We start from the raw sequence: 27,537 nt of genomic DNA on the forward strand, positions 1-27,537 counted from the left end.
TGACATAAATTAATAATTATTTATATTTAAATTTAAAATTATAGAATATATTATTTATATATGAATTTATTTATTTATTAGTCCCAAAATTATATTATGCCTTCTGTATTAATAATGGCATTCCCTTTCTACTCTCAGAGTGCTTTCTGCATGTATTTTTTATTGTATATATTGCTGATAGATACTTCGATATAAGATTATTCAGATAAGAATGGTTGCTCTGCTATAATAACTCACTACAAGCTGCTGCCTTGTTCAGTTAACTTTCCTTTATATTATAATTTGGTAGTTAGGGTAAACTGCTGTAACTAACCTAGGAAATATCTGTTTCTAATAATTTAGTTTCATCCTTCTTATGTTTTTCTTTCCCTCCCACCCCAAAGGAAAAAAAAGTCTTTCCTAAAAAAATATTATTTTTTCTTTAAGGCTTTATCTTGAGCATACATTATTGAGTTTCTTCAATGGCTTTGAGTTCTTGGATTTTATTAGAGGACAAAGGCTTCAAGTGTTGCTTTAGCCATGTATTTCTAATATTTACCTGAACTTTGACAGGAACAACTTCGTGATTTGCAGCTAGAAAATGGTTCGTTACGAAGAAGTTTGGAGGATAGAAAAGATGATGTAAGCTTATCAAAAGATGAGAGTCCAAGAACACTGTCAAATAACTCTGTTACACCCAAGGCAATTTTTTACATTCTTGTTTTAATTAATTCAATTGTCTGAAGTAATTTAAGCTTATAAAAAATTTATTGCCAAGCCCCTCCATGCCATTTCCCTATCACATTCCAAGGACTTGTAGACATTATCTTTGTTTCTCACTGTTGAAGGAATCTGAAATCCATTCTTTATTTAATTCGTCCAGTTCAAGAAATGCCTTGACATTAAGGTCATTGATTAGAAAAATAATGCTGAACTGTGCAGTTATCGGCATTGCATGTTATTTCATGTGTGGATGCATCTGTTTGAGTTTCACAGATAACTGTCATCATTTGAATTATTAGCAAGGTGTTTTCAACGTTATTGTGATTATCAAGAAAGTAATTATTTACAGTTATGAGTGATATAGAGGTGAGTTCAAGCAACTTTGAGTTAAATTAATCTCAAAATTTTTATTTTTTCTCTGCTCTCGAAATAGATTTCAAGTTGAACCATCTCAATTTGAAATGAATGACTACGGGTCAGATTAAGGGCTTGTTTGGATATAGAATCTACTCAAGATTTGCGCAGGATTAACACAAATCCTGCCAAATGGGATTTGATGACATCTTCAAATCTCACGGTGAAATAAATCCTTTGTTTTCCTTTTTTGCCATAAATCTCAGATTCATCAAATCTAGGAGTTTGGCAGATTTATAGGATTTGGCCGAAGAAGCGCACGAAAGGAGAGAAAGATGGTTACCTTCTCAACAAGCCCCCATCACTACTAGTGTACTTCTTATCCAACAGGAAGAATATTATCGAACTGCGTGACCTCTGATACAAAAGAAAGAGAATTTTTTTGAAGGAGGTGAAGAAGTTTTAGTGACTCGTTCAAAACTATATCTCAGCAATGTAGGTGAAATTGAACAACAACGAAGAAATACATAAGAGGAAAAGCAAACCCTAGATAGGCCTAAGGAATTAATACCTCCAGATAATGGCAGAGAAAAACCCCTTATTCTTAACCAGGAATTAATCTAATTAGCTTAATCAATATAATTTGAAATATTAATAAATAATTATGTAATTAGTGGTGAAATATTAATTAAATAATTAATTAAGAATAAAAAATTGATTTATTAGATAATTTGTAATTAAAAACATATTAAAATGATATTTAAAAATTAATCAAATAATTATTAGTTTAAGTAGTAATTAAATAAATAATTAATTAAAAAATAATTAGTTAATTTAAATAATAATTAATTAGATAATTATCAGTGTATTAGTATTCAAATACTTTTTGAAAAAACACCTACATAAGTAATTAGATAATTATTATTGCAATTAGTAATTAAATCATCAGTTAAGTCATTGGATAATCATGCTTTCTTCTAATTATATAATTTATAAATTTAACTTGTTGAGGTTAATTCAGATTGGAATTAATATGCAACTAATATTTAAAACGTAAATATGAGTTTTCAATGAATTAACGGCTTTAAATTCTGAGTTACGTCGCTAAACAGTTTTACAAGATTTATGAGGATTTAAATTCTTTTTTGCCAAACAATTTTAAGAATTTAACACTCTCAGGATTTGATAAATCCGGATTTATAGGATTTGTACTTGAGTTAAATCCTACTTGTTGTCAAACAACCCCTAAGTGTATTTTTAATTGACTTAAAATGCAAGTTTCATATTATTAAATATGAGCGATATATTGTATACAAAATTATTTTAGCTTAAATTATTAAAATTGCTAAATTTTTTTACAAAATTACTCACAAAACTTTTACATTATTACATAATAGTACAAAAAATGTCACAACTTATGAATCTACAAGATTGAAAAAAAAAAAAAAAACTTTTATCATTTGTGGATTTGTTATGCTATAATGCTCCATATTTCGACATCCATTGAAATGTCACATATAACCCATGTATCAAAATATATAAAAAAAAAAAACATATAAGGATAAAAATTAATACCAATGCACAAAGAAGAAATAATGAAATAAAATAAAAAGTAGGAGTAATTGTCATACTTATAACCTGAAAGTTGGACGAAGTAATAAATTATAAAGTTGTGATTGATTTGACGTTGAAATTATACCATGATTGGCCACGGCTATAGTCGAAGTCCATTAAAACAAAAAATAATTAAACCAAATTCAAGATGCTCAAACCCTAGGAAATTCTATTATTTAATGTATACAATTCAAAAGGAATTCCCTAAACAATCCCTACAATCAATTTCCCTCCTAAAATCCATTCAAAAACCTTCCTATTCGGGCATGCGGCTGAATCGGCGGCGTGCATGCGTGCGGCTTCCGCTCAGGCGAAACCAGTCGCCTGTTTCGCGACTCGACCGGTCCCGTGCGGACCGGCTGGACCGGTCTAACATAATGCTCCATATTTCGACATCCATTGAAATGTCACATATAACCCATGTATCAAAATATATAAAAAAAACATATAAGGATAAAAATTAATACCAATGCACAAAGAAGAAATAATGAAATAAAATAAAAAGTAGGAGTAATTGTCATACTTATAACCTGAAAGTTGGACGAAGTAATAAATTATAAAGTTGTGATTGATTTGACGTTGAAATTATACCATGATTGGCCACGGCTATAGTCGAAGTCCATTAAAAGAAAAAATAATTAAATTGTCCTACATATCTATACCTGTTTCCAAATTAAAGCATAGCACTCAATATACATTAAGTAGAATTTATTTAAACTGAATTATTCTTAGATGATCTCAAACAATACTAAACAAAGATCAAGTGCAATATATGTATCATATTTATAATATCCATAATATTTCTCCTATTCATCAGTATTCATGTTAAGCACTTGCTAGCACATCCCAACTATTGGATGCTATTGTTTTCTATTCATTCCTACTTAATGTTGCTTGAGATGTTAATCCTATTCCTTATAAATTATTTTGAGCAATTTCCATATTATCTGAGGTCTACCCTTTTTGAAATTGTATAATGTGTGGTACCTAATGTGTTTAAGGATTGCTAAAACAATAAAATTTAGCATAGATTGCAATCTTTCAAATCCATTTCTCTAAGTACAACATGTGCCTCTATTCATTTTAATTTCATTGACCATTAGTTGCACTTAAGTTGGCCAAAAGATGAAAATAGTTATCAAACAAGTAAATGAACATCTCATTATGATATGAAATCGTGATGTTGAAGGCTTATGGAACTAATAAGAAGCATCTTGGATAAGGGCTTAATAATTCTATGGTATAATTTGAAATACAATGGACTTTCCCCTACCTCTTTGCCTTAAACATTGAATGAACTCTTTTTTCTTTTAGTTGCATGAAGAAGGAGACAGCAGTTGGAAACAACAATCCAAGAACTGGATAGAAAGATGCTAGACCGGTCCACTGAACCGGTCCAGCCGGTCCAGGCGGGACCGGTTCACGGGCCAAAATCACGAAACAGGCAGAGATCTCCGCCTCCTGCGGAGATCGAGCGGCCCGACCAGCCCATTAGAGCATTTTAGGAAGCGTTTTTTAGCGTTTTGAGAGGGAAATTTGAATGTAGGGTCTGTTTAGGGATTTCCTTTTGATTTGTATGCATTAAATAGTTGTTTTTCCTAGGGTTTGGGCATCTTGAATTTGGCTGAAATTTGAGATCTCATAGAGTTAGGTTTTCTTTGGGCTCTAGCGGCGTCTAGAGATTTGGGAGAGATCGATCCTCCTCTCGAATTGAGGATCAATTGTATCTTGCTATTTTATTCATCTTCTAGTGAAATACAAGCTTTTCTTTGAGTTTTCTCTCAGATTTCCTTGTGGTATTTGTGTTTTTCTGCTGTAAACAACAGATTTATGCTGTTTTCCTGCTGTGGACAGCAGTTTTGCTGTTGAATGTTCGCCGATTTTGGTTAGGTTACTTGCGAACGCAAGTGTTTCCTATCAAATTGGTATCAGAGCATCGTTTTTGGGACCTTAGGCGGCTGAAATCCTGATTTTTCAGCGAGCTTTTGGCTTCCGGAAGTGATATTTTTGAGATCCATTGGGAAGAAAGATGGCCGGAAAGAAGGTTGACATCTTGGAAGGCGAAGTCGGCCAATTGAAAGCCGATTTTGTGGGAGATCTTTCTACTCCCTGCAATGGCAGATTCCTTTCCTTCCACTTCATAAAGCAAGGCGTCATTCTCAGGAACACTAACATTCCACTTTCTAGCCGCAGCAACAAAGACTTGTGCAATGCGAGTCAAGGGGTTGCCTGATGCCTTGAAATGCCTGTATCTTGGAGTTCCAAGTAAGAAAAGAAGAAAAGCAATAACAGCGGCACCAGTTGATGTCCAAAATCCAATAACCCACTGTCCAGAGTCCTCATAGTACACTAAGATTGTGTTGGAGAAGAGAGAACCTGCATTAAGAGCAACATAAAAGTAACTGAAAAAGGCTGCCTTTGAATCACTTTCTGAAGGGTTCATCTCATCAAACTGGTCTGATCCAAATGTAGCTATTGTGGGCTGATATCCCCCATTGCCAAATGCAATTAGATATATTGATATATAAAAGATAGCAGTTCCAAGAGCTGAAACTGGTTCGCATTCCAGTTTCCCATCACCACATCCAGAAGGATTCACCAATAAAATCCAAGACGACAAAGATAAAAGGGCTAGTCCCTGCTCAGATTAGTGCCAAAAAAGATTAGATTAATTAGCTATTCATAAATTAATCACGATTGTTATGTTTTGTTTGACAAGCAACATGGGTAAACAGAGATTGTTATAACAATGTATGGGAATATGACAATTTCACAATAAAGAACTTTTTTATTTTGAGAACATTGCACAAATGTTATCAAATAAATGATTCAATACAAGATCAGGCCTAGGTGATATTACCAAGCTCAGAAAATGATGGGACAAAAGGCTCCCAAAACAAATTTGAGCTCCAAGAAGACGACTGAGGCTTTGTTTGGCAATATGATGATTCTGAGTTTTTCAAACACCTGCCATACAACAATTTCGGTTTGTGGAAAAACAGTAGCAAACAACACAATTTTCTAACATGATATTTATGTAACTTGATGTAACAACAATCACACAGAACCAACAATGCTGAACTATCCAATATTGTTTTACGAAGTGAAGTAATATGCTTGAAGCTATCCACATATTAGTAACTATAAAGATAGTTTTTAAATTCAATCTTGTTCCATCACTTTTTTCTCCTAAAGAAACATAGGCCGCCCCTAGATTGAAAAGTTTCACTAATAACCATCATCTTCAACATAGTTATTGGCCTCAAAATAAAAAATTACATTTGGACTCATGAATCCTTATTTTCTATTCAATCTTCTTGAGTGCACAACATGAGATGATAACACATTTTTCCGCAGGTCTTATTGTAGAACTTCTAACCACTTGATTATTCTATGACTGCAAACTAAAGAAGAAATAAGAAATAGAATTGCCACAAAGCCACTTACTAGACCTACAATTTTCTCACTAAATAAAAAGCACTGAGAAGTTCTAGTGAGAGAAGATCCTGGTTTCTAGTGAGAGAAAATTTCAAATTTTTGTATTTCGTCGCTTGACAGAATTTTCAATCATGACGGCAGACTGTCCGGCAACTAGCGGCCAGAATTCTGCCATTGTTTCTCAACCTGCCGCTCTTATTCTTCCTGGTTCAAAGGTATCATCTAAAGTAATTGATTCGCATAAGATCGTGTTAGACCGGTCCAGTGGACCGGTCCAGCCGGTCCGCACGGAACCGGCCGAGTCGCGAAACAGGCGATTTGTTTCGCCTGGGCGGAGGCCGCGCGCACCGCTCGGCTTGCGGGACAGTTTAGGAAGTTTTTTTTTAGCTTTTTGAGAGGGAAATTTGAACGTACGGACTGTTTAGGGAATTCCTTTTGATTTGTATGCATTAAATAGATGTTTTTCCTAGGGTTTGAGTTTCTTGAATTTGGTTGAAATTTGAGATCTCTTAGATTTAGGTTTTCTTTGGGCTCTAGCGGCGCCTAGAGATTTGGGAGAGATCGATCATCCTCTCGAATTGAGGATCAATTGTATCTTTGCTGTTTTCTTCTTCTACTAGTGGAATACAAATCTTGCTTTGAGTTTTCTTTCCATTTTCCTCTGAATTTCTGCTGTAAACTGCTGTAAACAGCAGATTTGCTGTGTTTTTCTGCTGAGGACAGCAGTAAACATCGGATCTACTTCAGTTTTGGTGAGAAACACTTGGGAATCCAAGTGTTTCCTATCATATATATATTTCAATTTTCATTTTATTAAAACTTTATTTTAGATTACAAACTTGATATAAGTCTAAAGAGTTCCAAGAAACATTTAGAATTTCATTCAAATTCAAAGAAACTAAGAACTAATCAAGAGAGTAGCTAACTAATTCCTATATTCACTCCTTAAAAAATTGTTGGCTCTTGAGACCTTGAAGTCACCACATCAAGATCTAGACTAGAATAAATTATGAAGAGATGGAGAGCACATAAAGCCATCTCAAACCAATTGTTGATAAGTTGGAGACTTTGGCTGAATCTATTGTTGAGTAGAGAGTTTTGGTTGGAATATATTTTTGTCTCAAAACACTTTTATATAGTAAAATATCATGCAATTCTTGTTTATAATCTTTATAGATTGGAGGAATATGAAAAAGTGGCTTCCTAAATTGTATTTCTTACAGTCTTAGGCACACCAAATGGCCTTGCTAGATTTTATAAGTGCAACTTTGCCTAATTTCCTTGAATGGACTTTGGCATGGGGTATTATGTTGGTTGGTAAAATGTTAACAAACTATATTGAACAATTATTTCCTTAACATACAGAGCATTGTTAGATATGTCCAATCAGATTTCAATTTAAATCTACCTATTTTGAGGAAATTTCATACATGTTAAATCTTGGTTATTTACAAAACTAACACCCTCATATCTCTATTCGTCAAATTTGCAATCAAATATCAAAATTCACTATAAAAATTCAACCCATATTTTTTTTGCCAAGTTCCCACTGCCCTTGTTTCAAGGCAATTTCATAAATACCTCTCAAATTCCATTCATCAGATTTTCACTCAATTATCTAAATTCACTAAAATAATCTAATCCTTATTTTTTTGTTTTTGTCAAAATTTCACCCAATTTCATAAATGCATATATTTGTTGGTTAATTTTTTAGATGGGTGGCAGTTTTGTAAATGGTATAGATTTTGGTGGCTTATGCATAAATCTCCCAATTTCGTATTTCCTTTGTCCGTCTCTATATGGAAATGCTTTACATATAAAAAACATTTGTTCCTGTTTGAGGAGTGTTTTTTTACCTGCTTCACTTGACATTCAGTGAAAACCTGGAGTTATTTATGACAGTAACACCCAAATAAGGAGCAAAGGAAAAGTTAAGGGGAAAGAAGCATTTTAAAAACCTTTGAAAGAAGACTGTATGCTGAAATCTTTTGAAATCATTTAGTATCACTGTAATGGACACAAAATCCATCTTTTTTTATTAACAATGAATAAATGGAGTATGGAAATAGAAAGATTCAGTCTCATGAAGATGATGAAGGCAATGCTTGCCTCAGTCTTATCCAATACGAAAGTTAATGGTCCAAGCAACTAGATATTTTATTTGAAATGGAAGTTAAGGTATATTATGCTATGATTTTCATTTATGATGAAATTGAATATTAGGTGCTATAGATAGCTTATTGATTTTATTTCTGAAGTTGTAACTCTTTTGGTTTGCATTTTCCAGTTATCTTAGGACATGGATCATTCTTCTGCTCTCTGATTGTGTTTTAAAACCTCCAATGGTCTTTCTATCTTAGTAAAGTACTCTTTTACCATGATTTTTTTTTTCCATTCCTTAGAATGTAAGTCTTACAGGGTGATTTGGATCGTGTCTCCCTCAAACCTCGAAAGGCTAGGACTCGAGAAAACTCTCACTCTGGAAACCATGCACTGGGAAATTCCGTTTCTAAGAAGCAAAATGGATTCGACTATGGGAGTGCACTCCAAAATCCGGTGGTAGAATCTGCAAATTCTGAATTGCTTTATAAGGTATTCAATCTTGTTTTCCTATGCTAGAAGCTCAGCTTGGTTTACTAACAATAGTAGCTTCATAGAATAAAATAATGATAAGAAACATGCAACGCATGGATAGGCACATATACATTCCTTAAAAATATATGCAAAACTTGAATAATTATTCTATTCTAAGTATCTTTGATCCATTCTACATACAACTTTTTCCTGTCACAGACAACTTCATACTTTATACATTAAATGACTGGTGATATAATCTGGAACAGTTTATGAAATGTTTTAGGAACGTGAAAAATTGCTGGAAGAAGTCAAATCTCTAAAAGCTGCGCAGGCTGATCATCAGGCTGAAGTGAAACTGCTAACGGAACAGCTCGACAAAGAGCGAGCAAATGCATCACTCTTAAAGATCAAGTTGCATGGTAATCATAAGTTCTGCTTTACCTTGTTATTAACCAGAGGTTCTATCTAATTCTTTTTCATGTGACCTGAATTTTACCAGAGGAACACGAACGTAACGAGGCTTCTCATAGAGAACTCTGTAATTTAAAAACAGATATGGAAAAGGTAGGTTTTTATCTTTTGCAGACAGTTAGAGTTGACATTTTTTTTTACCCAGCTATTTTGTTATCACTAACAGATTTTTCAATTAATTAGGGCCCTTTTTGTAAAATTGGCATATTCGTGAATCACTTGCGCTTTTTTATATGGTTGCATAAATTCTTACCTATGATGTATTGACACTTTATTGTAAAGCAATATGCAGTGTCCAACACGTTTAGGATATGGACATGCATGCGACATGCTATCCATATGTGTAATTCAAAAAATAAAAAAAAAACATCAAATATGCATGTCTTTGAATGACTAAGTTTAAATACTTAACTCCTAGTTTCCTTCAGATGTTTCCCCTTCACAAGAGAGCCCACATTTCAATAATAGGTTTGCCCTGTGTTCTTATTAAAATTTTATTGCTCATTTCAAGTATACTTAATTTGAACAATTGCTACATAGTATATATAATTTCAAGTCAAAGGCATATCTTTATCCTATATTTTCAATGATAAGTATGTCATGTGTTTGTGTTGTGTTGTGTTTGTATTTTCATGTTCATATCAGTGTATCATAAATTCTCACATAATATTATTGGATCATTTTTATTTATTGGAATGGATATTTGAATTATTAACGTGATTCTATATTCATTTGATTTATATCTTTATCAAGTACCTTTTTTCTTTTACCATTTCCTCTAAGTTTATGTGATACGGTCAAAGTTCTTGGATGCTTATTTGGTTTCTATTGCACAAGTCTTTTGTTGGGCATAATATGAGTTGCATTTGCAACAGACAGCCATTCAGTAGCACGCATTGTTCAAGATTTTTTCGATATCATCCTTTTATACACTTTATCATGGCTTTATTGGAAGTAACATATCCAATCTTTTATTTGTTTGCTCTCTTTGTTATAAGAGCCATGGAGTTTGATTGACAGGTTTCAGAGACAAAAGAATTACAGGAAGAACTAGATAGGAGTTTATCAGAATTAAGAAGGCTGCAAGCGGAAGTGAGCAAAAAGGATTTAGAATTAGAACAAAATGAATCAGTGGACAGTTTGAAATTAGCAATGCAGAGACTAGAAAAGGAAAAGCTTGAAGTAACGGTAAATATATGTTAATTTCTTTCTTGGCGAAGATTTCCATTGAACATCCTATAGTGATTGACGTGACGTTGATTTTTAATGTTTTTTGTATTGATTTACTTATCTTTCTTTTCAATTTTTTAGCTGAAGCTTGAATGTCTTCACTACTTCCATGTGCAAATAGCTTGAGATTTTTTTTTTGCGTACAGACTGAAAAGAATGAACTTGAAAAAAAGCTAAATTCTTTTCTGAACAATAAACGAGAAAAGGATGACGATGATGGCTCAGATTTACTAAATGCAAGCAAAAGTGAACAGAATGCGGTAAGCCTAGTTTGTTGTGTTAAATGATCGTTCATATGCTTTTGTTATGTTGAATCCATTAAAATTTTTCTTTTTTGTTACTGCACAACATATATATTAACTTTTTTCTGCAACTTATGGATATTGTGAAATTGATAGTCCAATAATTTCTTTTTAGTTTGAATGAGTGTAGGATAGAGGCACGGAGCATATTTTTTTTGGCATTTAGAGAAAGGAATACCAGTGATTGGTTTTTTTCGATAGCATTTGTATACGTTGATGAAGTTCAGTATACTTTTGGATTTGAAGGTAAAGATGACATCAAAAGTTAGAGAGTTGGAGGAAATACTGAAAGAGACATGTAAAGAACGGGATAAAGCTTTACAGGAATTGTCTCGTTTGAAGCAGCACTTATTGGATAAGGTATGTTTCTCTTTTGTTTCCTAGTTTCTATCATTCTTATTTCAAGTTTGTTACTTACAAGCTAATTCGCTCATCGGCGTACATATGGTGCAATTGATTATATTATTTGTTTCTTTAAGGTGAAAGAAAAAAATGGGTTTTTTTCATTTGCTAAGAGGCCTATTGTGTGATAGAAAAGTACACCCTCAAATTTAAGTGAAAACTTTATAGGATTGTGGTGAGACCTATAATGCTTTATGGCTCAGAATGTTGGCCATTAAAAGAAAAACATAAAATTAAGTTAAGTATTGCAGAGATAAGGACGCTTAGGCAAATGAGTGGTTTCACACTTGGAGATAGAATGTGAAATGAGTAATATATGCAAAAATGTTGGAGCATCTTTAGTGACAGATAAGATTACAAAGAGTCACTTTAGATGGTTTGGTGACATAAAGTGTCAGTCTTTCGATAATTTGATTAGGAGAGTAGATGTATTTGTGACTTATGTTACGAAGGTAGAGACGGACATAAAAAGGCTTGGTTAGAAAGTATTATAAATGATTCTTTTTTATTAGATTTAAATAAAAATTTAACTTTTAATACGATACAATGGAGAAAAAGGATTCATGTAGCTAATCCCATGTAGTTGGATAAAGATTTGATGTTATTGTTGTTGCAAAGAGGCCTTTTTTTTTCTCTGGTGGTCCTCTTTATTTTAAAATGGATTGAAAGGCCACTCAAGTAAAATCTTATGATTTATGGTTTGAAAACTTAAATCTTCAAAACTGTGCAATATGTGGACGGTTATTAGAGTTGTAAATTTCTTGTCTTGTTCTTGGTAACTTGCTGGACAACTTAAAATTTTTTGGTTTATTATTTCCAGGCAGCTTAATTTTGTGTATATCTGAGACTAGACTTTGATTTCTGATAAACTAATATATGGTTAACTATGTTCGTACTTGATTAAAAGATAAGTTTGTCAATTCTACATTCGAGCCATCTTGTTTTGTCTCCATAATATTTCGGTTACCTAAGCTTTTAAGAAGGTGAAGGGTTGAATCGATGATATGGCATTAGTAATTGTCAATTTTGTGCAAGAATTGAATACGAGAACTAACTTGCTCTGCACTTATCTTCCAAACTCGTTAAGTGCATCTGAAACTGAAAAGTGAATTGCTGTTACTGCTAATGGTTTGTTATCATCTTTGTTTTATATTTATGGATGAATTTCAATCAGTTGGAGCAATGCTTAGTTGTTCATGCTGCCTATCTTCGTTTCTGGGTGGTTGGTCAAGCATAATTTAGGTGTCTGAGAAGGTTCCTGTGTGAAACAACTTGTCTTCCTGCAAAAATGTTAAAAAACTGGATTATCTGTGAGCTTCCGTCAAACATATTCAAAGTGGAACTGATGAATTAGATTAAAAAGTTTGCTGCTACTCCTGACAAGAAGTATGTGCTTTGAAAAACCTAGTAAACCAGTTTCTGCAATGAAATCACAGTACATATCAAGAGAAAGGAGTACAGTGAGAAGCTCAAAATTGTCTGAGGAAGAAAAAAAAATCAATAAATAACGAACACCTAAATTTATTGTAGTATATCTCATCTAGCAATCCGATATTCACTCTCCAAGTTCCCTTACCAAAATTATCCACTAAAAATTGCTTCTTAACGGGTGAAGTAGACATCCACCACACATTCCCCACACTTCTTAACGGTTAAAGAAGTAACTAAAAATTTTCCTCAGGATCATATCAGGCCTTATTTTTTTTTATGTTAAAGAATAATCTTCACAATTGAGTAAGAAGAGAACTAATGTTTGACGAACTTGTTTAGTTAAAATTAAGAGATCTTAATGATATTATAATGACAAGCACTACACACTAGTTAATATCAAGCAGCAAAAGTTTCTTAAGCGTAAAGATGTCAAAAATAGTACATGTAAAAATTGCGTAAATTATAAGAAATTGAACAAAACAGAAAACAGCTTAGCAAGAAAATTCCAGAAGAAAGCAAACTAGAGAAGGGAAGTACAATTTTTCTCCCGGATCAATATCCATCTTTACAGCTTATCCTTTCAATGTTAAAAAATAACCTTTGCAAGCAACTAAGCGAGTAGGAAGAGAACAAGTGTTTTTGTTAACTAGTTTAGTTAAAAGTAAGAAATCTTAATGATATTAAAATAAGGAACGCTACACACTGGTAAAATGTCATGCAACAAAAACTTCTTCTTCATAAACTGCCAACAACAATATATGTAAAAATTGAAGAATAAAAGCTTGAACAAAAACATTAAACAATTTTGCAAGAAATCTCTGCAAGAAAGTGAACTAGAGAAGCTTTTGAACTCTTTTTTTTTTTTTTTTTTTTTTTTTTTGAGGATGAGGAACAAATGAAGGCCATAGAAAACTTGAAGGAGAGTTGCTTGTGAATGAGATTACAAATAAGCAAAGATACCTAGTATGGTCGTTCAAAATGAAGGGTGAAGCGGGCACAGGGGGGTATCATGTTTTCAAAAACTTAAGTGAATAAAAATGATTTTAGCTTTTCTAATCTCTAGATATGCAAGGAGGCTTGATTCTTCTCTTAAGACTTGTATGAAGTGAAAATTTTTCAATTCATTTATGGGGTTTTTTGGTTGAAAATAATATTTAGGTAAGGTTTCTAATCATTAGCGAAGATATAGAGCTGAGCTTGTGCAAGCTTGTCTATATTCATAGTCAAATATTTCGATTTCAACTTGAGCTAACTTTCAGTTAAGTCAACTTGTCCAATTTCGAATTGATTTGATTAGAGTCTATTAATTTGGTAATACATTTTGTTTTCAATTGATGGTTATTATGCATATGAAAGTATTAAAAAATATATTTATAAAGTTCTCATAAAAAATATATTATATAAAAAGACACGTATGTGCATATATGTATTAACAAACACATAAATATATGCAAATATCATATATTGAATTGATTTTAAATTGAGTTGAACTCATTCCAAGCAAGCTATAATTGAGTCAAAGCATATCAGTTTTGATTTGAAGTCGATTTGATTTGAGCAATTATCTAGGGAGTATTGAGTTTCAAACATCATTACCAGCTCTACTAGCTATAAGGCTTATGTGAATAAAAATGATTTTAACTTTTCTAATCTTCTTGATTTGGAAGGAACCTATGGGAGCATTTAGAAAAATTGGGAAGCTTGATACTCCTGCCAAGATTTATATGAAGCAGCGATATGAATATTTTAATAAATTTATGTGCTGTTGTGTAAGAACAATACCTAGGTTAGGTTGCTAACAATTAGGGTGATATCGAGTTGAGTACGTGTGAGCCTAGCTAAATTCTTAATTGAATATTTCAAGTTTGACTCAAGCCATGTTCAAGTCAAGTCAACCACATCCAATTTCAAGTTGATTTGAAAGAAATCTTTTAATTTAATGGATTTTTTAATTAATGGTTGCCATATGTATAAAAGTATTCAAAGTATGTTTATAAAGATGTATTTTCAAATATATTAAATAAAAATGCTTATATATATATAATGCAATTGTGAATGTTTATATGCATTTGCATGTCGTACATCAAGTTGATTTCGAATTAAATTGAACTTATTTTGAGCTATCCATCATCAAGCAGAGCATATTGATTTCAATTTTAAGTTGCTTAAATTCCAATGTAAATTGGCGCAATTTTGAACATAATTGTCAGTGCTACTAACCATAAGGCTCTGATGAGCTAGCCAAATAAATTTTTTTTACAAACCATAGATGTCATTTCAATCATCAAGGGAGATGTAGAAAGCCTACCTGGGTCTTTTAGAAGGTTCTGTAATTAACAACATGAAATGGACATTAAAAAAAAATCTCATAAATGCCAATTTGCTACATCCTTTTTCATTAGTTAGGTTTGACCATTCATGTTCATGTCAACTTCATGCCTTGTGTTTTAGAGAGAACCATAGCAGTTTGTTATGGTTGTATATGTCAAGTCTGTCTGAACTTGACTTTCAAATGCATGGAGATCCATGATGGCTATTTTCACTGGAACTGCTTTTCAACCTTTGGATATTTAAACCTATTGCAAGCTGGTGAGCATGGTTGATTTTTAGTGAATTTTTAGTTAAACAAATCTCAAAACACAAAAAGAAATCTAAAAATTAAAGTAGCCAACAAAGCAAGAAAATTAATCTTGATGAAGAACTCAGGTGAAATTTGGATTTTATCTTGGCATGATTTGATAGACCTTCTTGTTAGTAAAAGGATTAGTGTAAAAGCATTGTAAGTGTTTGTACTCATGAAAACAGCACGGGGGTCAAAAACATATAAGTGTTGTCTCAATTTCATAGATTTCATTCTTAATTAAAGATAATGCCTGTTGCTAATTGAAATGGAGATAGTCGTCTTACAAGCCTAAAAAACCTCCTAGAGCATATCATATGAGAAGGGAGGCAAGCTGAAATTTAAAGTAGCAATATAGGATAAGAGAAACAGCACAACAGTTGTGTAATAGTGACAACAAAACTTATTTGCAGATCGGGATTACGTCCTGGAAGAAGCTGGCAAAAGGGGAGAAACAGTGCAGGAAAATAGAGCACCAAGTTTGTTGTCATATGTCGGCAGTTACTCGCGATAAAAATTTAAATAGATGCATGTAAAAGGGAGAGAGGAAAATGACTGGCTGTTTTGTTCTATAACAACAACAACAACATCAAGTCTTTATCTCACTACGTGTGGTTGGCTACATGAATCTTTTTTCTCCGTTGTGTCATGTTAAGAGTCAAATTCTCATTTAAATCTAATAAAGAAAAGTGATTTCTAATATAATTTATGAGAAGGGGATGAGATAATGGTTGTTGTGACCACGAGATTCAAGTCAGTGTTCTGTATGATCTTGTTGATTGTTGAGCTGCAGGGTTTTCTATATTCTCTTTTTAAGATTGGGATTGCAAAGAACCACAAAAAGTTGGACTGCATCAAATCAGGATAGCCTTATACAAATCAGTATAGCCTTATATCCTTTTTTTTTGGCGTACACCTCACGTTGCCCCAATTAGTTCACAATTCTATCATAATGCATTCAGTTTAGTAATTCATAATTTGATATGATTGTCATTTGACAGCTATATAATCTTTATATAGGAGTGTAAGCTAGTTGATCCGAGCTCGAGTCACCCTTAGCTTGAGCTTGATTAATTAATCGAGTTTGAGCTCATGCTATAGCTTATTTCTATGAGATTCAGTCATCTCATGAGTTGGCTCATTTATTATAAAAGAGTAAAAATGATTATGATTCAAATTCAAGAAATTATTTAATTAAAATGTAAAAAAGAATTAGAAATTAGACGAGAAATAATAAAAAATCACTTGACATAAGAAAGTGAAATATAATTTTAAATATTTTTAACAACTTTATACTTAAACTCTTAAATTTTAATGTATTTTAATTGTATTTTATATTTATATTTTTAAACAAGTTGGCTTGCGAGCCAAAGATTTGAATCGGACTTGGTTCAAACTTGGCTCTTTAGCTCATTGAGCATGTCCACGAGTCATTTATTGAGTTATGCTCGAGCTAGCTCATGCATTGACTTTACTCGTTTACACCCCTCATCTTACATGATGCATAAGCCGCTCTAAAAACTTCACTCAATTAGGCATTCATAATGTTAAATAAATGCAGGAGTTAGCTGCATAGAGCCTCCTGTGTGAGAAAACATTGAATGGTCTTCCTGTAGAATTTCTTCTCCAACCAATAAACGGTGTTGATCATCATCATCATTTTTATTCTTCTTAGTATGAGCACAAGCATGTTTATATATTTTTCTCTTTAATTTATTGTTCCAGAAGTTTTACTTCAAATATTTTCAACCTCCATTTATCAAGTATGCATCCTAATGCTTTCTGCATTTGGTTTTACGCTTAAGGGAAGTTTTTCTCTTCAAACATTCTGCAGTCAATTGAAGATGGTTTCTTCTACTACGATATTGTCTAGGAACTTGAAGATGAGGACAAGATGGATGAGGACTGCAAGATGATTGAAGAACTGAAGACAAGGATTGAATATCAGAGGGCTCAAATTTTGCAGTTGGAGAATGCTTTGCTGCAGGAAAGAACAAGGAGGGAGGAGTTAAAGAAGCTAAAAAGTGATGAACTGCATCAATCAAATGAAACCATTAAGGAACTGAAGCAAAAGCTTGCTAATTTTATAAGCATAATTGATGCAAAGAATGTTGAACTCCAAAATCTTCAAACTGCCCTAGGGCAATACTATGCTGAAAGTGAAGCCAAGGTTAGATTCAATATCTTATGCTTCTTTCTTGATTTTTCAGGCGTAATATTAGAAACCTGAGAAGACCTGATGTACTTTAAACTGGAAACTGGAGTACAGTTACTAATCTTTGACTTCTTCATAATTTTAGGAGCGTTTTGGAAGAGAATTGGCTGCAGCAAGAGAGGAATCTGCAAAATATTCAGAATTACTTAATGTAAGGATACGTATGTATTTATGCATGGCATCTTACTTTTTTAAAGATCATGGCTTTAGAATATACCCTCATCGACTACTTTTCTGAAACTGGTGGTTGGAATTTGTTATCATTGTATAATTTTGCAATTGCAATATTGTTATGGAAGTTGCGCATGGACATGGGTTTAATTTAAGGTTGAATGATTTATTATTATTTCAAGTGCCAGCTTAGGCTATCTTACTCGAAGCATGTTCTGGGAAAACCCATAGTTGCATATGGGTATTAATTGCTATTGTGCTAAACATTTACGTTTCTGTTGTTTGATACCATGGCAAGTGTCGTATTGAATGCCATGAAATGTTGCGTTTGCCACTTTTAGTTTTACTTGAAAAAGCACCAGTAGTATGGCACTAGTACTAAAAAATTTGGAATGTTCACTAGCCACTGTCATTTGATTGGTTCATCGGAAGCTAGCACAATCATATTGGGACCTTTTGGTCAGCCATTTTCTTATAACTTTTATGCTATAATTTGATTAAAAAATGATGCATTGACTTGTACATATGCTAATATAAACGCATCATGAAGGATAATACTTTTAACATTGTTACATTTAGATGGTCATTAGTTGAGGGAAGATTTGGAATATCTTTGCAATTATGTTCCATGCTAAAATCACAATATTAATTGTGTTCCTGTGCAGTTTTCTTCAGTAAATTAATTGCTGGCCTTTTGTATTTTGTTGACATCTTTCACACTTTTTGTGATGGTTCTAATTTTTTCCAAGTAGACTTCCATTAACAGTGATTTGAATATGAGATTTTACTTGATATTTAGGATTTTTTAAATCGACATGACCCAATACAATTTCCTGTCTTGCTTAGAAGCATTTACTCTAAATAATTTAGCTGGTCAATCTCATGAATTCTAGTGAATTGAACCCTATACTTCATTTTCCTTGAGTACAATATAAACTAGAGATGCTTCCTGTAAAAATGATCTGTATATAAGGTTTTAAATGAGTTTTAGATTTTTTTTTTAAATTGGTGTAAGTTTCATGTAGTATTAGGTCGATATGACCCAATACAATGAGCTTAATATGGCTTCCAGTAACAATAATGTGAGTAGGAGGTTTTACTTGAGTTTTAGGCTTTTTTTCTTCATTAATGTGTGCTTCAAGTAGTATTAGGTTGGTATGTGTCACTACAATTCCCTATCTCGCTTGGAGGCACTTGCTATAAATAATTTAGCTCGTCAGCCACATGAATCCTTATGAATTAAACCCTAGATTTCATTTTCCTTGAGTACAACATAAACCAGAGAGGCTTCCATTAACAATGATTTGAATATGAGGTTTTTACTTGAATTTTAGACATTTTTTTAGATTAATATGAGTTTACGTAAATATAGATCGATAGGACCCAATATGATGATCTGAATGTGGCTTCCTTCCATTAAAAGTGATATGAAAATGAGTTTTAGGCTTTTTTCTTAATTAATTTTAGCTTCAAGTAGTATTATGTTGATATGATCCATCACAATTCTCTATCTCGCTGGGAGTCCTCTGTTATACATAATTTAGTAGGTCAACCCCAAGATTCCCAATGAATTAAACCCTAGACTTCATTTTCCTTGAGCACAACATAAGTGAGAGAGTTTTCCATTTACAATAATCTGAATGAGGTTTTACTTGAGTTTCAAACTTTTTTTTTTTTTTTTAAATTAATGTGAGCTTGAAGTAGTATTAGATTGATAGGATCCAATACAATGATCTGAATATGACTTCCATTAAAAGTTATTTGAATATGAGTTTTTTTTTTTAGTTTTAGAATTTTTTTAATTAATGTGAGTTTCAAATAGTATTAGGCCAGTATGACCCAATATAATTCCCTAGCTCGCTTGGAGGCGCTTGCTCTAAATACTTTAGCTAGTCAACCCCGTCAATCCCAATGAATTGGACCCTAGATCTCCTTTTCCTTGGACACAACATAAACTAAAGAGGTTTTCATTAATAATGACATGAACATGAGGTTTTACTAGAGTTTCAAACTATTTTTTTCTTAATTAATGTGAGCTTCAAGTAATACTAGTTCAATAAGACCCAATACAGTTCCCTGTCATGCTTGGAGGCACTTGCTCTAAATAATTTAGATAATCAACCCCATGAATCCCAATGAAATGAATCCTAAATTTATTTTTCTTGAGCACAACATAAACAAGAGATATTTATTTTATAATTCACTTCTATTTTAGTTAGCAGCTTGTAATAAGAAACAAAATCAAATGATTTGATATTTATGGTGCTTGATGTTATTGTATCAAACATAAAATTATAGATATTTATGAAGTTGAGTGTTATATATAATTTATTGTGAAAAATTTTATATATTAGTTCTTTACTTATATACTAAACCATTAAAATTTTTATGAGAAGGATATCTTAGTATTTTGAACAAAATTTCAACTCATTTGAAGCAAGTTTTCTTATAGATTATTTCTGTTTTTTTGCATATGATCTATTTCAAGATGATTATCTCATGGAATCAAAGATGAAGATCAAAGTCTCTAAACTTGACTTCTTTCTATAGAATATATTCGAAACACATAAAAATTTACAGTTTTTTTTAAACAGATATAGAACTAGTATATTATGTATATTTTTCTTGCAATCCTTTATTTCACTTCTAAAATATCTATTTTAACTCTTTGAGTTGCAAATTTGCAACCAAAGATAGCTGCGATTTCGAAATTTTGAAAAGGAAACCTTCCAGATTGGATTGCAACCAAAGATAGCTTATAAACCTTTCATTACACTTTTCAGCGTGGACATTCGAATCTCTCAAACCCACAAGTATCTTATTAGTTTCGGCCTGCAAAACATGATGCATTTTATTCTTGCATTTCATTTTTTAGAAACAAATATTTAATTATTTTTTCTATTAATTATTTTTCTTATAGGCCGCCAGCCAATCTTTGGAAACATCTAAAAGAGAAAATGAAGAAATTAATGTCAGACTTTCACAAACTGAAAGAATGTTGTCAGAAAGCAAGGGCTCCCTGCATAAACTAGAGGAAGAAAACTCAAAACTACGCCATGCACTGGAGCGAAGTATGACAACATTAAACAGAATGTCACTAGATTCAGATAATTTTGTAGACAGGTGATTACTTTTTACATGTTAATTTTTGTCGTTTAATATTCCATCAAGGAAGTTAATTGCCTCTTCCACGGGTCTATGGAATAAATGATGATGGTATATGGCGTCCAGCTCACTAATTAGCTGATAAGGCTTGTCAGTGAGCTTATGGTTGAATCCATTGTCTTGATAGATTTAAGTGCAATATTTTTGACTTCTTATAGTTTGATCCCTCGGTCATTCAGGTTCGTACATTTTAGTTCCATTTCATTAAAATGGGAGAAGTAAGGATTCAATTCAAGTGAAGTGCATTAAGGATGAAGATCAAAAAGTGTTTTTCTTAGAAGATAATATTCATCATAGATATATGAGATATTTTGATAAACTTTTCAATAAAAATTGTGAGAATATGATTGACTTTAGTGGCCTTGACACCTTAAATAAAAATAGAAATTTTAATTTTTATCATCATATTAGTAAAACCAAAGTTGGTGAGGCTTTAAATAACATAAAGCACGAAAAAACAGTAAGATCTAATGATATTCTAATAAATGTGTGAAAGTGCTGAGGTGATTAATGAATTTGTTAGCTTACTAAACTTTTTAATATTATTTTGAAGATTAAAAGATGTCAGATGATTAGAGAAGGGGTGTGTTGATTCTTATTTTTATGAAGAAAGGTGATGTACGAGAGTGTGCAAATTATAGAAAAATTAAGTTAATGTATCATGCATTAAAATTATGGGACAAAGTAATTGAAAATAGGTTATGACGTGATACTAAGATTTCTCAGTTTGGATTCATGCTCGGTATGTGTACTAAGGAAGCTATGCATTTGTTGAGAGGTTTAATGGCTAAGCATATAGAGAGTAATGCGGATTTACATATGATAGATATATTGATTTAGATAAAGCATATGATAAAGTTTCAAGAGAAATGCTCTAGAGAGTTATAGAAAAGAAAGGAGCGAAGAATGTTTATATTAAAGTCATTAAAGATATGTATGCAGGAGTTGTTACTTGTGTTTAAACACAAGGTGGTTTGACCAAGTATTTTTTTATTGCATATGGTTTACATCAAGGATCAACTTTAAGCTCATATTTTTTTTGCTTTAATCATGAATGCTCTTACTAGACATTTTCAAGAGAATGTATCTTGGTGTATGCTTTATGCTAATGATATTCTTCTTGTTGATAAGACTAGAGAGGGAGTTGATGAAAAATTTGAAATGTGGAGGTCAACCTTAGAGCCTAAAGGTTTTTTTGTTTGAGTAGATCTAAAACTGAGTGCATGGAGTGTAATTTTAATAGTAATAGATCTAATGGTGGAATTGTGACATTGTGTGATCAAGTCATTAAAAAGAGTGCACGTTTAGATACCTCAAGTCTATTGCTTAAAGAGATGGGGATATTATTAGTAGAATTCAAGTTGGATGGTTGAAGTAGAGGAATGCATTAAGTTTTCTGTGTGATAGGAAAGTATCACTCAAACATAAGGAAAATTTTTATAATATGGTGGTGAGACCTGCCATGCTTTATGGCGTTGAATGCTGGCCATTAAAAGAGAAACATAAAATTAAATGTTGTAGAGATGAGGATGCTCAGGTGGTTGAGTGGCTTTACACTTAGAGATAGACTGTGAAACAAATAGATATGTGAAAAGGTTGGAGTAACCTAGTGGTAGATAGGATTGGAGAGAGTCGTCTTAGATGGGTTGCTCACATAAAACTTCGTCTTTCTAATGAACCTATTAGGAGAGTAGATGTATTAGATCCAGTCTATGTTAAGAAATACACCTCAAACATAAGGAAAATTTTTATAAGAAGGTGGTGAGACCTACCATGCTTTATGGCGTAGAATATTGGCCATTGAAAGAGAAACATAAAATTAAATGTTGTAGAGATGAGGATGCTCAGGTGTTGAGTGGCTTTACACTTAGAGATAGAATGTGAAACAAATAGATGAATGAGAAGGTTGGAGTAACCCAGTGGTTGATGAGATTGAAGAGAGTCGCCTTGGATGGGTTGATCACATAAAACTTCATCCTTTTGATGGATCTATTAGAAGAGTAGATGTATTAGATCCAGTCTATATTTAGAAATGTATAGGTAGACTGAAAAGACTTGTCTAGAAATTATTAGAAATTACATTTTTTAATTAGATTTAAATAAAAATTTGATTATTAATAGGACACGATGGAGAAAAAGATTTATGTAGCTAACCCCACGTAGTGGGGTACAAGCTTGTTATTGTTATTATTTTAATTAGCATAGCTATTAATTTCTAATGAGAAATCTATGACTTTGATACAACGGAAAACAATAATATTTCTTTATAGTTTCTCTGTTGTATTGTTACCTCAGCAGTTGTCAAAATATAGATATGCATTCTTCAACACAACATAGGTTGTCAAAAGAATCTCAGATGACACACCAAAGCATGAATGCTAGAATATTTTAAAAATTTTATCCTTATTTGTCGCATGGCTCAGCTCACGCCGACCTGACCATTTTGGATACAATTTGGGATTTTTGTTGGCAGGCACCCAGAAGGAATCAAAATATAATGAAGAAAACATTCTTCATCGATTCAAACATGAATGAGTATGGGGAGAAGATGATGAACAAATTAATTCCTTGTATTGGCGAGAGCCCATTTAAGTGATTAAACTCATGGTGAATGTATAATGGATGCAATCATTTCTTCTTATTTTTCCTTTAAAATCACCTAATTTAATTTCAGAAAAGGTGAAAAAAAGCAGTGTTGGATTACAGGGGCAAACGATTAATATATTTGTTAGGTGATTTCCCCATTAAGCATGAGTATTTATTATCAAATATTTAAGATTTATGTAAGATTGAAATGAACTTAACTGATTTGGACATGCATGATTTAGGATAGAAAATGCACTTCTTAAATGATGTCAGAGGATTAGAAAGGACAAGGCAATAGACCTAAACTTATATGGATAGAAGTTGTTTGAAATGGTTTGTAAAGAATAGATTTGACATCTTAGACAACACTTAACAGGAATGAATAGAAAATGAGGATTCATAATATTGACCCTAAATAATTGGAATAAGGCTAATAATTGATAATGATGATATATGATGTGAATATTCTATAAAATGAATCCTATGGTGCTTAAATTAGTCCAAATAATCATTAATGATAACCAAAACTTAGAAATAAGTGTTGCAACTCAATACATAATGATGCACGCCAAACAAAACGTGGAACAAGTCTTGCAATTCAAAATTTTGCAATTTGCTAATTTGCTATATGAAGCAGTTTATAAGAACTGAAATAAGCCAAATAATATACTTCTTTTGGTGGACTGCAACAATTTTTTAGTGAAAAGAGTTTCAACACCCCTTTTGAAAAGAAGTAAGTTGATTATTTAGACTTTTATCAAACACGAAAAGAGAATAGTTTCATGAATGCTCCATAAAGCTAAATGTAAATTATTAATGAATCTTTTGAATTATGATGCTTGTGATTCCTCAAAATAACATTTAATTTAGAATTCTAAAGCAATTTAAATAGTTTTCAAAAATAAAGAGAGGAAATTGAACATGAATTTCAGATGCTCAAGCTTTTGCACTCATATATAGATAATGATAAAAACTTTTTTGTAGAATTAAAGGAATCCATTTCTGCTGTTTTTGCAGGCGCATTGTGATTAAATTGCTCGTGACATATTTTCAAAGAAATCATAGTAAAGAGGTATATATGCTATGCACAAACCACTCTTTTCTATGATTTAGCAGTGCCTTGTGAAATTTGCTTGACTGATTTGTTAAAGCTGGTGTTTCCAGGTTCTAGATCTTATGGTTCGCATGCTGGGTTTTTCTGATGAAGACAAACAGAGGATAGGCTTTGCTCAACATTCTGCTGGTAAAGGTGTTGTTCGAGGTGTATTGGGTTTACCAGGTCGTCTAGTTGGGGGAATCTTAGGCGGAAGCACTGCTCAAACCTCCCCTAGTTCTTCTGAAAATCAGGTTAGATTTCATAGTTATCCGTTTTGTGCATCTTTTTATCTTCTATTTTAGGCTTCGTTTGGGACGGCTTCCTTCCTATTTTTTGAAGCGGTTTTCTAGTACAAAAATTTAAATATTTTAACTAAAAAGTTGCTTGAAGAAGCAATAAAAAAGCCATCCCAAACAAAGCCTTAATCTCTTGGGTTTTCGTTCTCTTAATTAAATAAAGATCGTTTGTGAATTGATTTTTAGGTTCCACTAAAGTTAATTGTCTGTAATTGGAGGCCTCCGCTAGGCTTCTAGTCTATTTTGATATTAGTTTGGTCTTTTATCATGGTCTCATAAAAAGGAACCAAGTAACTTTTCTGCGTTGGGTTAAGCGAAAGAATAGTATACTGGAACCGAAGATATTGAAATCACTAGTTTCCTTTTAATTTATCGTAATTCTTAATAAGGGATTTTCTCTCCATCGAAGATTGCTTAAAAACCCAATTCTTTAGCAGGCCATCAATCAAAATGGCAACAAACCATGTTGTGAAAATTAGATTGGATCAGACAATTAAACTGGTTAGACTGTGAATCAGCCCTCAAACTAGTTTGGTCTGATTAAAAAATGGGATTTGTATAAAACTGGTATCAACCCCTAAAAGCTAGCAATGAGACCATTCAGCTCCTAAATCTGTGAGCGTTTCAACTGATTTGACTAAAAATTATAAGAGAGAGAGAGAGAGAGAGAGAGATTGTTGAAATGTAATATGATTTGGACTTATATACATGTGCACACATATTATCACAATTTTATCATCAGTATTAGAAATATTATATCATTTATTAATTTTAATTCATTTTAATTTACATCATCACAGATAAACTCATGGTTGACCTTTGAGCATTTCTTTCCATCATTTCAATTCTCAAAATCTTGCTACAAACTTAACTGCAGAGAGCACTCCTATAATCGAAACATGTTGAATGTAATTATTTACAACTTTTGAATCACTGCTCCAACTTTCATAGAATACAACGTTATAATGTAGTTGAATGAATGCCCAATTGCGAGCTGCATGTGCTTAAGGTTTTGTTTAGGACGGCTTTCTTACTGTTTCTTATAGCAGCTTTCTAGCAAAAAAAAATAAAATGTTTATATTAAAAAGCTGTTTTAAGTAGCAGTAAGAACGCCGTCCCAAACGAAACACAGATGACAGGACCCTTTGGGGTTAGGACTAGCGATGATAAGTAATGAGGGAAAGCAACTTTTTCTGTTGTAATGAGAAACATGTCAAGCTGCTTCATAATTGATATGATCAAGAATACTAAAATCACAATAAAGTAGAAACCATTCATTAATATCATTCTCTTCTCATTCTTCTGTTTTGCCAGTCCTTTGCAGATCTATGGGTTGATTTTCTTCTCAAAGAAACAGAAGAAAGAGAAAGACGTGAATCTTCAGAAGATTCTCAAATGTATTCCGTTGGACAAAGCGACAGTGCAAGAACTTCAAGAGCGCAGGTTCCAAATTCTGCTTCTGTAAAACAGTATAAGCCTTCTGAGCACTCGGATGCTGAGTTCTCAACTGTTCCCTTAACCACAGCGACTTCAGCATTGCCATCTCACAAGAACTCTCAACCTATACGGTCACAGAGATACTAATTAATGGTAAATTTTCATATAACTATGTAGATAATATGATAACGCGAATACAAGTTGAAAGTTTGCAGTATTACCTTTCATTGTGTATGTGGTTCTTTTGTATTGGTCTTCGCTGTATTCTTTCTTACTTGCAATAAGAAAAAAATGTTTTTTTTTGTGAACATTAATATGCACCATTCAACACTGTATGTCTCCTGTAGAGGAAAACAGTAGAAAACTGAGATTTTGAACTATTTGAAGTGTGCTATGGAGAAACCTAAATGGAACTGGTTAGAAGATTCGAGCTAGTTTGACGCACACAATGGAATGTAATCAATAATTTGTGTATTAGAAGAGTCGGGTTAGATTTGACATACATATTGGCGCTGATAATTACAAGAAAATTTGTCGACTTTTACGTAGATTCGGCACAAATGTGCTATCATTTTTATTGCATGAGAATATATAGCAATCTAAATTTGAACGGCTTGTGGACAAATAATTTGTGTATTAGAAGAGTCGGGTTAGATTTGACATACATATTGGCGCTGATAATTACAAGAAAATTTGTCGACTTTTGCGCAGATTCGGCACAAATGTGCTATCATTTTTATTGCATGAGAATATATAGCAATCTAAATTTGAACGGCTTGTGGACAGAGGCGGAATCAACTTTAATTTTTAGGGGGGGGCAAACTTATAAGTAACCGTTGGGGGTGCTGCCCCCTGATGGAGTTCGACCTTGTAGAACGTTACACTATAGGAAGCATAGCTGCATGAAGAACTTCGATTCTTATCGAACCAGCTTCATAACAAAAGCACATATATATTAGCATGTAAAACTATATAGGTTGAAAAGTTCATTGATTTGGAATGATACAGACAACATTTGCATGAGAGGGCTCATGCTTTATTGTATTTAGGCAATTATCTATAGATAGGCTGTCTTCTAATGTTTGGGAAGAGGTAAATATTTGCATAAACTGCAACAACCAGTTTGATAATAAAGCTTATATGATCAGGAAAATAACACAGTAGATATACATTGGAGGGAGGCTCCAGCAATTTAGGTCTTAGGATTCATGGCGGCAGTAGAATACAGAGAATGCCTGAAGAACCAATGCCTCGCTGCAGGTTTCCACACTGTAGATGGCTGCCAGTTCTTCTTTCCAGGCAACGATCCATCCGCAATATTTAACTGCGCCGCCTGCTCTTGCCATCGCAGCTTCCACCGCAAAAACTTTTTGAACAGAGAGCCGGAGCGGTCGCCGTCGACGGCGGAGTCGTCGACGAGTCGGCGCCTC

General features: G+C 32.8%; 1 protein-coding gene across 4 annotated transcripts in view; it reads left to right on the forward strand.

The window, feature by feature from the left end:
• LOC110115066 (golgin candidate 4) overlaps positions 1–26,417 on the forward strand; it is a 34,551-nt gene extending 8,134 nt beyond the window's left edge. For 2 of the 4 annotated variants that reach the window (XM_020848186.2, XM_020848188.2), the window contains 13 exons: positions 553–681; positions 8,527–8,700; positions 8,969–9,104; positions 9,185–9,249; positions 10,177–10,344; positions 10,533–10,646; positions 10,935–11,048; positions 17,015–17,311; positions 17,442–17,507; positions 20,448–20,650; positions 24,296–24,350; positions 24,443–24,625; positions 25,985–26,417. In XM_020848186.2, the coding sequence (XP_020703845.1) occupies positions 553–681; positions 8,527–8,700; positions 8,969–9,104; positions 9,185–9,249; positions 10,177–10,344; positions 10,533–10,646; positions 10,935–11,048; positions 17,015–17,311; positions 17,442–17,507; positions 20,448–20,650; positions 24,296–24,350; positions 24,443–24,625; positions 25,985–26,254 (1,974 nt within the window). In that variant the 3' untranslated portion in view covers positions 26,255–26,417. The remainder of the gene's footprint in view (positions 1–552; positions 682–8,526; positions 8,701–8,968; positions 9,105–9,184; positions 9,250–10,176; positions 10,345–10,532; positions 10,647–10,934; positions 11,049–17,014; positions 17,312–17,441; positions 17,508–20,447; positions 20,651–24,295; positions 24,351–24,442; positions 24,626–25,984) is intronic. The other 2 variants (XM_020848187.2, XM_028695240.1) reach the window with 2 other exon arrangements.
• The last annotated feature ends 1,120 nt before the right edge of the window (positions 26,418–27,537 follow it).

Source organism: Dendrobium catenatum, unplaced genomic scaffold (assembly GCF_001605985.2).
Source record: "Dendrobium catenatum unplaced genomic scaffold, ASM160598v2 fragScaff_scaffold_621, whole genome shotgun sequence".
Taxonomy (NCBI): Eukaryota; Viridiplantae; Streptophyta; class Magnoliopsida; order Asparagales; family Orchidaceae; genus Dendrobium; species Dendrobium catenatum.